The sequence below is a fragment of the Neolamprologus brichardi genome, chromosome 14 (assembly GCF_056152115.1).
Source record: "Neolamprologus brichardi isolate AB-2024 chromosome 14, ASM5615211v1, whole genome shotgun sequence".
Taxonomy (NCBI): domain Eukaryota; kingdom Metazoa; phylum Chordata; class Actinopteri; order Cichliformes; family Cichlidae; genus Neolamprologus; species Neolamprologus brichardi.
In genome coordinates, this window is record NC_142117.1 from 31,366,304 (window position 1) to 31,378,858 (window position 12,555).

Below are 12,555 nucleotides of genomic sequence, written 5' to 3' on the forward strand. Positions count from 1 at the left end.
GCACCGTCAACCCTGGTGAATGGAGCTCTGGACCGCATGATTAGGTCATGTGACCAGATGGAGATACCAAGCTCAGTGTAACCCCCTTCACCTCCCAGGAGCCTTTGACCATGTGGGTAGGAGAGGGCAGACCCTGTGGTGCCACAGGCCGGGCAGGCTGTGCTCACACAACAGCAGACGCTTTGCTGTTGGCAATTAATTTTAAGCAGAAACTCAGGGTTAGACAACCTGTGGGCTCTCATTAAGCATCTGTTTTTGTTTGTTTTTGTTTATTTGCAACATGTTTGCTTTTCAAAAATGCTTCTATCCTTTATTTAGAGATAGACGATCAGGTGAGGGCAGTGGTTGTTAATGACCGGCTGCCTTCGTAGTGATGAACAAGAAGCTGTGATGCCGTCTCACCTGTTTTGTGCTTCTGCCACAACTCAGGATGTCACAGGCGGGGAGGGCAGCGAATATGAGGACAGCGGCATCGACGGGGTGACGGTGGAGCCGGAGCTCCAGTCTCGCCGCTACAAGACCATGTCGGCCTCCTTCTCTGTGTTCTCAGTGCATGGCAGGAACATGTTCACTGGCAGTGACAGCGGGAGCAGCAGTGGCGGCGGAGGGGCCAGCGAGTGCGTTCAGGGCGTGTACGAAAACTTCCGTCAGGAACTACAGATGAGCTCCTGCCAGACTGAGAGCTTGGAGGAGGCGGGGTCTGCCCTAAGTGATGAGCAGAGCACTATGAGCTCCGCCTACCAGTCCGACCTCTTACTCAGTGTTGTCCAAGGGATGGTGCGCAAAGCTGGCAAACTTGCTGTTAAGAACTTCCTTGTGCATAAGAAAAACAAGAAAGTGGAGTCAGCCACAAGGCGCAAGTGGAAGAGTTACTGGGTTTCCCTCAAAGGTGTGTCATGGCCTCAGTGGTATCATTAAATTTACATTTTATTGCACTGCACTCCTGTAATGTCAGCCTGTGACATCCTGCTCATGCAAGATAATATGTTTGATGCTATTTACTGACATTCAAAAGGGAGAGCAAAGGTGTCTAATAAAGCCTTTCTCCCTGACTCTTGCCATGCTGCACTTCTTAATGTTGGCCACTGGGGAGCAGAATTAAATTGCTTGAGGAAATCTGACTTTCTTGTAAAAATAAATAATTAAATCAACAGTTCCATTGTTTTGGTTTTCCAGGTTGCACGCTCTTCTTCTATGAGACTGATGGACGTTCGGGAATTGACAACAACAGCAATCCCAAACATGCCATCTGGGTGGAGAACAGTATTGTCCAGGCTGTACCAGAACATCCCAAAAAGGACTTTGTCTTCTGCCTCAGCAATTCCCTGGGAGATGCTTTTCTGTTCCAGGTAAGAAAATGCATGTATGTCAACTGTTCTGTGAATAAATACAAATTTAATTTGCATACATTGCCCTGTATTGACTGTATTTTCTTTTTACGATCTTTAAAATTCTGGCCTTTTAATACATCAGGAGCAAAACAAAACAAAAACAAAGGAGTTTGTGTGCTGTGTAACCTTTGACCTTTCATGGTCCCTCCCCCTGTAGACCTGCAGCCAGACAGAGCTGGAAAACTGGATCACAGCCATCCACTCAGCATGTGCCACTACTGTCGCCCGCCAGCATCACAGAGAGGACACTGTTCGGCTACTTCGCGCCGAGATCAAGAAGCTCGAGCAGAAGATCGACATGGACGAGAAGATGAAGAAGATGGGAGACATGCAGCTGTCTGCTGTCACTGACACCAAGAAGAGGAAGACGATCCTGGATCAAGTAGGTGTCATACTACTTTCTTCCTTGAGCTCATGTCAGGCAGGTGTGCAGGGGGAAAACATTTCTGAACAAGGCATGGAAAGACGATTTACTGCTATATTATTTCTGATTACAAATCACCTTTCTATAAAAATAGATTATTTCAAAGGAAAACAGTGAAGTTAAACAAAGTTTTACCAGTTTGATTTCTTAATGCGTCTTAATGCTTAAGTATATATGAAAAAAATGGGTTGAGTAGCTTCAAAAAACACCTGGAATGCAACACAGTGGCCCCTATCTTGGCTGAATATTTATCAAATAAGGTTGGAAGTTTGAAAAATGCCAAATATAACTGTGCCCCATCAGTCAGTTTTAGTTGTGACATACTTGTTTCTTCATTTTAAGCTTTTGCCCATCCCTCCTAGTAATCAGCCCATAAAAGTTCAGTTTTGTCTGGATTCATAAGCATGTCAGGAAGACGTATAAAAAAGCATTATATCTATTTAAGAGCTCTTAAGACATCTGTTAAACCTCAATGAGAACCAATCCTGAGGAATCTTTAGCTTAATTAAAAAATGCTCAAGATCATTTTTAGTGATATTTTAGCTATTGTTACAATACTTACAGGTATCAAATGTAAGTATGTATTTCAATCTTGTATCCTCAGGTTGTTTTTAATACATGGAATATGACGAAAAGAGAGAAGCAGGGAGCAATGAGAGAGGATTAAGTTGCAGATTTAGAGGAATCATCCGCTAGAGGCTGCTAATACTACAAATGTAACAGCCGCCAGATTGCTTTTTATTTTTCTTATTGTAATATGCACTTTGCTCTGTTCAGCCTGACATTCTCAATTAATTACAAAGTTCATATTGTCTTTAATGGGTCTGTTTACAGAAAGGGGAGAGATCGCTTTTGTTTTGGTCCGTTTGGTAGTGGCTGGTTGGAGCTGTTCTGTTTGGCAGTGTCAGGTTTCAAATTGTGAGAACTGAATGGATGTAGGACTGCTCCTTAGAAAGCTGAAACGCTCCCAGCCTCTATCTGCCAGTGGAATGCGCAGTATTGTTTCTTTCTCGTCTCTGGGCTACTTGGCAGTAATACAGAGCACTCTGCCATGGAGCTGGCCGCCTATTCCAAACACCAGTGCAGGACCGTGACAGGGAGGGGACAGCCCAGTGAATAATCACAATGTCCTGCTCTACTGCCCCAATAAACATCCAACCATTAGGCACAGAGAGAGTGAAGGTTGGCAACACTTTGAGAAAAGTGGTAACAGAGCTTCTATGGAAGTGAGGAGATGCTCCATCTTAGTCTGAAGTTGACAGACAAGGGCATTAATGAACTATTAACTGGATGTACTGTTGTGTCCCTCTCAACCTGCAGATATTCTTGTGGGAGCAGAACCTGGAGCAGTTTCACATGGATTTATTTCGCTTTAGATGCTACCTGGCCAGCCTGCAAGGAGGAGAGCTGCCTAACCCCAAACGCCTTCTGGCTTTTGCCTCTCGCCCCACCAAGCTGGCAATGGGCCGGCTGGGTATATTCTCAGTCTCTTCCTTCCATGCATTGGTAAATGTTCTCTCCTTTATTTTTGCTGCTGAAGCAAACACAATGGCATATTTTAGTGTCCTTTTCAATTTCTTTTTTTGTGGAAAAAGAGACCTGGAGACCTCAAAAATGTACCTTGGAATTGATTATTATATTTATATTATAAAGTGCACTTAAGTAACAGTAGCTGTCGCTGTTGCAGAGCTCAAACCTGTTCTCATATTGTTAGTAAAGGACCATGAAATCTCACTCAAAATACACTTTGGCATCACTGAGCACATCCAGTGATGCTCTTGGCAGGACAGTCGAGTCCAAAAACTACAATGCATTGTGTCAAACCACGCTTTTCTTTTTTTAAAAATAATGACTATGCTATTTATGAGCTCGGGTCTCACGTAGGTCACCCGTTTGTGAGGGTTTTAGTTCAGATTTGGCCTCCCACTGCTGCTGCAAAGAGGTTATGTACTTCACATCTAAAAGCACTAGTAGTAAAAGAAAACATCTGATTTTTTTAGCGATGTTTCGCAGATCACTGAGGTGCTTTTTCCCTCACCACCACCAACGCAGTGCTACAGAGCAGGTGGGTGTTTGAGCTGGGAGATAGCAGTTAAGGATGTCTAACAAAAGACAACTGCTAAGAGCTTTCCTGCACTTTCACTCCTCTTGAATTTACTCTGTATCAGCACTGTACACTCACCAGAATGGCCTGCAAAGTGTTGACAGAACAAATGACAGAATGAGTGCCTAGGCTAGTTTTAGAGCCTGCTGCAGGCACAGTGCTGATAATTTAATTCAGTATTTATTAGAAAAAACCCCAAACCTTTTACTTATTTCTTAATAGTTAAGCTGCCTAAAAAATGTCCAAGTCTAGTTTTTATGCATAAAATTTGACTACTCTATATCTGTATGATTAACATGACCATTTATTCAGTCACTTAAGACAAGGTAATTTCCATAAACCACTCAGTGAAATGTTCCTTGATCACTTTTTGTATATACTCAGTTTTATTTCTTCTTTCTCTTTTTGTCAGAACTGTAGCTTTCCTCTCTTGAATATTTATGATTTTATTTATTTTAAAACCCCCTAAAATATGCTGATATGCTGCACTTCTAAAGTCATTTTGGCAAAATGGGATTTGGCACGAGGCCAAACAGATAGCTGTCGATCTCATTTGATCCGTTTTTGACCCCACTTCGCCGCGTTACGTTTTCCAGGTGGCAGCCCGCACAGAGACCGGAGTGAGACGGCGAACGCAGGCCATGTCTCGTTCCTGCAGTAAGCGCAAGAGCAGGTTCTCTTCCCTCTGGGGTCTGGACACTACCTCAAAGAAAAAGACAAAAGCCCACCCAACTGTCAGCCAGGTCTGTGAAGTGTTCCACCTCCTTCCAAAATTTCCGCGCTTAATCACAGCTGACAAGTTACTTTTGCCCATTTCTCAAGCATCCATCCTACCTGACTGGTAACTTGCCATTTTGTTGTTTGCTCCTGCAGGTTTTTGCTGATGGTGAAGAGCCCATTAAAAAGCCAGTAGATGGCATATATGTTGATCCAGCTAAGGAAAACACAGTAAGGATGAATAATTCAATAATTCAGTTATCTGTTTGCATTCATTTGTCAGTGAGCAGTTGGTCAAACAGAACAAAATGTGTGGCCAACATTGACATCAGTGAAATATTACCCCTTAATGTATTCTGAGTAAGCGCCAGAGCCAAAGTGGAGAGTTTACAAGCTGTGACAGCTACTTCAGGCAAATTAGAGCTTTTAATTTTTCTTTCATTCCCCATTTAAGCAAATGCACTATATGGCTTGGAAAGTGTATTCCGACTACTCTGTGATTTAGAAGGAAGATGCAAAGTATTGGTAAAGATGGATTATTTTGGAGACTATTTTAGAAGTATTATCTCATTTGAAGAAGTCAGACCTTGCAGTAAAGTGCGTTTAATTACTTTGGATGTCTCCATTTCAAGAAAAGTGAGGAGGGAACTGTGAAAAGCCTTCCACGACCCAGCACAGAGAGCGATATCTGGGTTCCTGACCACCTTACACCCTCATGGGTATGTCTCCCAAATGACCAGCCCGTGCTAACAATCATCCAGCCAGGAGAGTCTGCACTGTGTGTTCTCGAGTCCATCTGCAAGGTAAAAAACACAGAGCCTCGAATGAGCTACGGTTTAAAGCGATATTCATAAGACGCTTAAACTGAAAGCCACATTGAGCCAGAGAAATACCAGCTATGTTAGGAAAAAATGAAAGATATCTCACTGCTGCGATTCTGGATAAATATCTGTCTTCTTGTGCTTATCCCACAGGCTCATCAGCTCGATCCCACTAAACACTACTTACGACTCAAATTCCTTATAGAAAATCAAGTGCAATTCTACATTCCCAAACCAGAGGAGGATATATGCGACTTGGTATGTCACTGATATCTTGAATATGATCTTTCCTCCCCTCACAGGGTGTTTTGAAAATGAGTCAAGGTCAAGAAATGTATTTAAAAAAATGTCAGGAGTTGATTTACAATGTATTAAGAATCACAATAGGAAAAAAATACTACAGCAACAAGGTTTATAATAAATAGAACTATGTGCCTGGGAGATCCATGCACCAAAAATAATCATGGAGAAGCTTTATAAACAATATCTGTAACCTCTTTTGTAATTAAATCATGTAATCATGACATAGCAAAGAAACTCCTCTGTAAGGAGCTGCTACAGCTGCTTTGTCTGAAAGTACAGAAAATTAATGGCCTCCTTCCATGCTGTCAATAACCCACCCACCACGCCATGAATGAAGTAGGCTGTTGTTTCAGGATGTATAATGACTTCCTTTTGTTCCTTGCAGCTGTACAAAGAAATTGAGCTTTGCTCTAAAATAACTAAAGTAATCCAGTTTGACAGAGATGAATCCTGCATGATTGGTTACGGTAAGAGTAATTTTCTGTCTTTATTTAGAATGCTGCAATGAAGTCAGTGTTAAAGACTCGTATTTCTGTTTTCTTCAGCTTAAGAATTGATTTTCTTTGACCTTTTGTTAACCATCCCTATTTGTCCCTCTGATGCTTGGCTAATACCTTCATTTTCTCTCTCTCTGCTTCTCTTTCTCTCCACATTTCCCTTTTGTGTTCAGGTTTCTCCATTTCGGTGGTGGAGGAGGATGGAGTACAGCAGCTCTACATCACTGATGTAAAGGCAGGGGGATTAGCCTTTGCTAAAGGTTAATTATCCTTCATTTCTACTGAAAGAACTCTTCCTAAACACACTTTGTATCTAATAAGCCACACTTTAAAGGAAAATATAAACAATGCAGGTTGACTTAGCTGTTTTTAGTGCTTCTCCATTTTCTCACATCAAGGCCAGGAAAGTTTTCATCTCCTGCTTGGTTTCTCTTTCAAAAAATGCATTAGCACATGTTTATTCAACAGGTAGAGAAGGTTTTAGAGGACACAACACTTCTCAAGGGTGCTGATTACTATAATCATGCCTCTCACTGGCCTTTATGAAGAATTATGTTGAATCTGACACTTAACAACGGCTGCTTCACACGGGCTCTCCTGTAATGAAGCTGAAGAGTTGAATGATGTCAAAATAAAGATAAAGAGCATTGATCCCAGAACAATTATGGACAACAAGTGTTAATGTGTTATTGGCTAATATTTCACAAAAAATAGAGAAACGGGTCATGCCTGTGGGGCTGAAATTAAAACAACAGTCTCCAAAGTTGTAGATTGTGGCTCAAGAGTTGGGAGTTCGCCTTGTAATCGGAAGGTTGCCGGTTCGAGCCCCGGCTTGGACAGTCTCGGTCGTTGTGTCCTTGGGCAAGACACTTCACCCGTTGCCTACTGGTGGTGGTCAGAGGGCCCGGTGGCGCCAGTGTCCGGCAGCCTCGCCTCTGTTAGTGCGCCCCAGGGTGGCTGTGGCTACAATGTAGCTTGCCATCACCAGTGTGTGAATGGGTGGATGACTGGTTGTGTAAAGTGCTTTGGGGTCCTTAGGGACTAGTAAAGCGCTATACAAATACAGGCCATTTACCATTTTACTTAAAACACCATATGAACATTTCAAGCAGGAGTTGTTCGATTATTGCTAAAGATGATGTCATTACGATCTGATATTAGAGACCATTGTTTTTAGTAAATGAAGGAACAGGAGACCGTAAACTGGAGCTGATGCTGAAAGCTGGTTGTGCATCTTTTTGCAGGTCTGAACGCAGGGGATGAAATACTTCAGTTAAATGGAAAAGACTCTCACAGTCTTAATTTCTCTGACATGAAAGCAGCATTCTCTCAGGCTTCACTGGCTCTGACAGTCAACACCTTGCCTGCGGTGGACCGCCGTCAGCTCTGCTACTTGCCGCCACGCCGCTCAGATGCAGAGGAGGATCTATACACTGACATTTTCTCCCAAAGTCAAGGTAAAAGGAAAAAAGACACAAATGGTATACTTTAATGTTATGCAGTGCTGTGTGGAGTCTTTAGCCAACCTTTCTTTCTTTTGCTGGGGAAAAAAGTGCAGTGATTTACTGAAATATATGCAAACATAAACAATACTACAGTCAATAAATAACAACAGGATTGAAAGCCAATATTTGCTTTGAATGCCTTTATTCTTTAGCACAGAACTCTTTTCTTTCTTTTCTTTTGAAGTCTCTTAGCCAAGCTTATTTTAATTTCTTTAAGTAGTCTTCAGGAATAGTTCCAGGCTTTCCAGGCTTGAAGGACATTTAAAGCTCTTCTTTCGATGTTGGCTGCTTTTGGTTCCGTTCTCTGTCACAATATTTGTTGCAGCCCAAGCTTTGGGAAGGCCAATCCATGACTGGTAGTTTTCCATTGTGTGTGTTGGGATCACTGTCATGCTGAAAAATGAAGCTCTTGCCGTTAAGACACTTTCCAAATGCGTAATGATGGTATCTGATGGTGTTTTCCTAAATTCTTAATTTCCAACATCACTAGTTGAAATGCAGCCCTAAACCACCACAGAGCCGCCACTGTTTCATAGATGCCTGTAGACACTTTCTGATGTACCTTTTTCCTGACCTCCTCTATATACATGTACATGCATTCACTTCATAAGATCCGCTGCCACTGATTTTCTGAAGTCTGCCTTTTTCTCCCTGATGCCCACCCTTCTTCTTCTACGACCATTTCCGATTAGGCTTTAGTGAGGAGCAGATGGATCAAATGAAGGACCAGATTCATCTCTCTGGTCCTCATATTTGTGCTGAATTTTTTTCCTGTTTCTGGAGGACTTTCACCTACTGTACATAGATTTTTAGGCATGCCGCTTTTTCTTTTGTCCTCCACTTGTACAGTTGCTCCGTTTTTAGGCTACACTGTACACCATGCAGAGAGATGCCAAGTTTTTGGATAACAGCTATTTTGGAATCACAATTTTGGTCCAGAAATACAATTGTATCTTTGTAGGACAGATTAAGAGGGCCACATTAACAAAAAATGTAGCTTCCTGAAAATGGTCAGGTACAGGGATTGGATGAAAAAGCAGCCAATGCCCACAGAAAGATCTCGACTTTCAGAAAGCGTGAAGAATGACTGCGCAAGACCACTTTAAAGAATTAAAAGAAAATCCAGCTTCTTGGAAGCCAAACATAAATTTATGATGGATGACTCAACACTTTTGCACAGTGCTGTATTTCACTTACTAATTTAAAGTGCCACTGGTGCTTCCATGTTTGCATGTTTATAGGTCCAATTAGCAGAGGTTAATGAACAGTTTAACTTCAATTCCCACAAATCTAAAGCGTATCAAAGCCATCAGATGCTCACAGCGTGGTGATGTTTACGCACTCACCTGGCATGTAAATGAATCAGAAGCGTGCAAGTAGGCAAATCTCAAGCGTATATTTTATTTCCATGCAAGAAGAACTGAGTTTCAGACCATCATCCTTAGCGACATCAGTTTCATTAATGCAAACACAATAGATTTACTGGATTCAAATGAGGAAAAATAGGACATTCTGAGCAGTTAGCTTAGTGGATTAGTTTAAGAAGGTCTTAAATCTTAATAAAATGACAAGGCAAGTAAATGTATTAATCTAATTTAAAGAGGGGGTGAGGGGGGCTTTTGTGACGCATATACATGACTGTAATGTTTCTCTCAGAGGAAATCCTGGATGATGGAGTTGGACTGTTTCTGGAGAGCTCAGGAGACAGCCTGGATGACGACTCTGAGATCTTCAGCGAGTTCGACGAGTGCACAAAGGTAAGAGCACAATGTTTGTCATCACTTTTATTATTATTATTCTTAGTGTCATCACAGAAAAGATCTGACAACCAAGCTTTCATGTAATATTGCAGCGCCTATGCTTATTTTCCGTCCTTGTTCTTGACAGCACACCTCTTAGCTCTGGTATTATGAAAAAGCACTCACAGGCATTTCGCTTCGCCACAGTTTGACTCGCCATCTGTTACTGGCTCATTTTCTCTTGTTTATGAAAGCAGAGCAGCATCCATAATCAACATGAGGGTGTTAACCCCGTGCTTCTCAATACAATCTGTATCAGGTTTCTCTTTTCCCTCCATGACACACAACTCTAATGGAATTTCATAGCTTCTGATATGATTAAATCAAAGGGACCTAAATACAAATATATCTCATCATTGCTGCATGAAGTGTATCTTATGCACTGGAGACAAAGGACAGGACAAATGATTTGCTTTGAATGAAACAGCCGAGTGATGGATGGGTTTGATTAAGCTTGCATTGTTATTGCTTGATTATGCGAGGTTAGTAGGAACAGGTAATAACTGGGGGTGGATTCATTTTTAGCTATAAATGAACACAGAGACAAGTTTAAAAAAGAAAGCACAGAGCACTACTGCCAAGACAAGCAAATAAGTCTCAAAGACCCACGTGTTGCTGTTAAAGTGCTATGACTAACAAAGATGTCTAATTCGAAAAAAATGGAAGAAGAAGAAAGGCGAAAAAATAGTTAAAGCGGCAGTCCTTAATCTGCTCTCTGTAACCGACTTCAAAGGATCACTGGGCACTTGCTCATGAAATGCTGAATGAAAGCACTGATGTGCTCTTGTAGATTAGTTTATCTCTCATCTCTTATGACAACACTTGATAACGACATCATTTCTCATTGTACCCGGTTAAATTGGGAGCTCACTGCAAGAGCTCCAAGGATCAATGTGATATCCTCAGACATCCTACTTACCCTTCAAATTCAGAGCTGGTCACATGACTGCTTCTTTATGCGTTGTCTGTTTTAATCACGCCGTTGAACTTGCCTTGCTTAATGAGCAGCAGTTAATCAAGTGCAGCTCTGTAACTGCCTTTGTAATTATTAATGATATTATAGGGATGAGGAAAACGAGACTAGATCTAGATTATGAGTAAACTGAAGGACAAAATCTGTGGTTAAGATTGTGATCTGCTCTGTTAAATACTGCTTTTTCAGCTATTTTTTTTTCTTTAAAAAAATATTGATTAATTTCATTCTCCTTTGGGCTTTCTGTTTGAAAATTAACCGATAGGTTCCTTTTGTGAGATCAGAACTCGCTTTTTTCTTGGTGTAGTATTGACGGTATGTGAATCATTAAAAAGGTGGCCCTGTGAAAAACCTCAAAGCAAAGAAAAGCTGAGATTTATGTCCTCGTATCTGAAACATGTCTAGACGTTTTCTTGAAATCGGCTCAGGAGTGGCTTAACAAAGTGATAAAAATATTAGTTAACTAATTTATTTTCTGGCTCCGTTTTGAACATTGTCGTTGTGCACACCATGACTTTGTATGGAACAGCTGCAACAGCTGAAAAGATGATCAACGATTCCCTTCTTTCAGTCATTGTCAGATATAGATAGCCAGCCTAACCTTTTGTAAGATTGTTATTTTGTGCTATGAAAGACACATTGTTTTCTAATTATTTTATGGGGCAAAGTACTATCACAGTTTTTCTGTCTTGTTATTAAAAAAGCTATGTGCAACATAACCTCATTACGTACTACATATTCAAAGCAAGGACTTTGGCACAGACCACCTACATCATTTCTCAGCGATGCCAATTTGTGTGCTCTGGCTACAGGCTCAATAGACAAGAACTCGGTGCAGCATCATTTTGTGATCTGAATAACAGTCTCTAAACTGTTTGGCTGTACACTCCCATCTCTCAATGACAAATGTGGAGTCTTTATGTGGGGCATTCTGGGAAAGTAAGAAATTACTGACTGAGTCAAACAGGACACACAGTGGAAAGCAAGTCATGCATTTCAGTTGTTATGCGGGGGGGGGGGGGGGGGGGGGGGGGGGGGGGCTGAATGTTTGGTGAAAACAGCAAGTGTGTATTTTTCCTCCTCACTGCTATGGCATTTTCAGAGCTTGTAACTTAATCACAGGGACCATTGCTTCTTTTGTTACTTGTTAAATGCTGCGCGGCAGTTCACCCCCTCTCCAGCCTGCTCCTCGGCAGCTCCCCTCTCCCCTTTTCCTGAAGTCCTGCATTTGTATTCTACTGCGGCGTGGCTTACCCAGTCAATCCTGCTCCACTGCAGCCTTGAGGAGGAGACTCTTTCCCTCCTGCTCCTTTGCTCTCTCCCCGGTCTGGAGGATTATCGAGACTAATTTACAATGCTGCTAGAGTTGACCAGATCTTCACACTCACACAGTGTGCCTAAGTTTACCCAGCCTGTAGAGAAGAGAGAGAGCCAGAGAGAGAAAACAGCAGAGTACTGGTGACAAAGCTACAGCAAGACTGTGAAGGAGCAAAAGAAGGGGAGTTGGAAGGCTTTAAGTGCTGGTGGGCGGAGAGGAGGAGGCTGAGCAGCTCCACTCATCCTTCATCACAAGCACCACAGCATCTTCTCCTGTTTTTTTTTTTTAAACCAGGAAAGAGAAAAGGGCTCAGAAATGTATTGGAGAGACACAGTGTAGACTTTGCTCTTTCTAAAGCCCGGAGTCTTTGTTTTCTCTCTGGTACTTTAACTGACGCTGGCTGTCCGTCTGCACCCGGCTATGTCTATCCTGAAGTGGAGCAAGCACAGCAAGCGCTCCACAGACTCCATCTATGACATGCTTCATCTGGTGAGCCTCTTTTCTTTCATGCACGTCCTTTTTTTTACCTGCTTAATTCTTGGTGCTGCTGTGATAGCTGTTGTCTCATTCCAGTGAGAAGAAAAACAAAATCACCTGTCCTTCTCAGTGTTAGTTTCACACCTCTCGCTGGCTGCTATAGACCAATGACAGGAAGCTGTGAGTCACTGTCGTCGCAGAGTTGCCCCATAATCACTGGAATGCT

General features: G+C 42.0%; 1 protein-coding gene across 2 annotated transcripts in view; it reads left to right on the top strand.

Moving 5' to 3' along the window:
• LOC102791333 (rho guanine nucleotide exchange factor TIAM1) overlaps nt 1-12,555 on the top strand; it is a 40,414-nt gene that overhangs the window by 18,495 nt on the left and 9,364 nt on the right. For both annotated transcript variants that reach the window (XM_006796591.3, XM_035910268.2), the window contains exons 4-15: nt 430-889; nt 1,177-1,349; nt 1,549-1,773; nt 3,136-3,321; nt 4,516-4,662; nt 4,793-4,867; nt 5,269-5,439; nt 5,611-5,715; nt 6,146-6,227; nt 6,431-6,517; nt 7,502-7,714; nt 9,419-9,519. In XM_006796591.3, the coding sequence (XP_006796654.2) occupies nt 430-889; nt 1,177-1,349; nt 1,549-1,773; nt 3,136-3,321; nt 4,516-4,662; nt 4,793-4,867; nt 5,269-5,439; nt 5,611-5,715; nt 6,146-6,227; nt 6,431-6,517; nt 7,502-7,714; nt 9,419-9,519 (2,025 nt within the window). The remainder of the gene's footprint in view (nt 1-429; nt 890-1,176; nt 1,350-1,548; nt 1,774-3,135; nt 3,322-4,515; nt 4,663-4,792; nt 4,868-5,268; nt 5,440-5,610; nt 5,716-6,145; nt 6,228-6,430; nt 6,518-7,501; nt 7,715-9,418; nt 9,520-12,555) is intronic.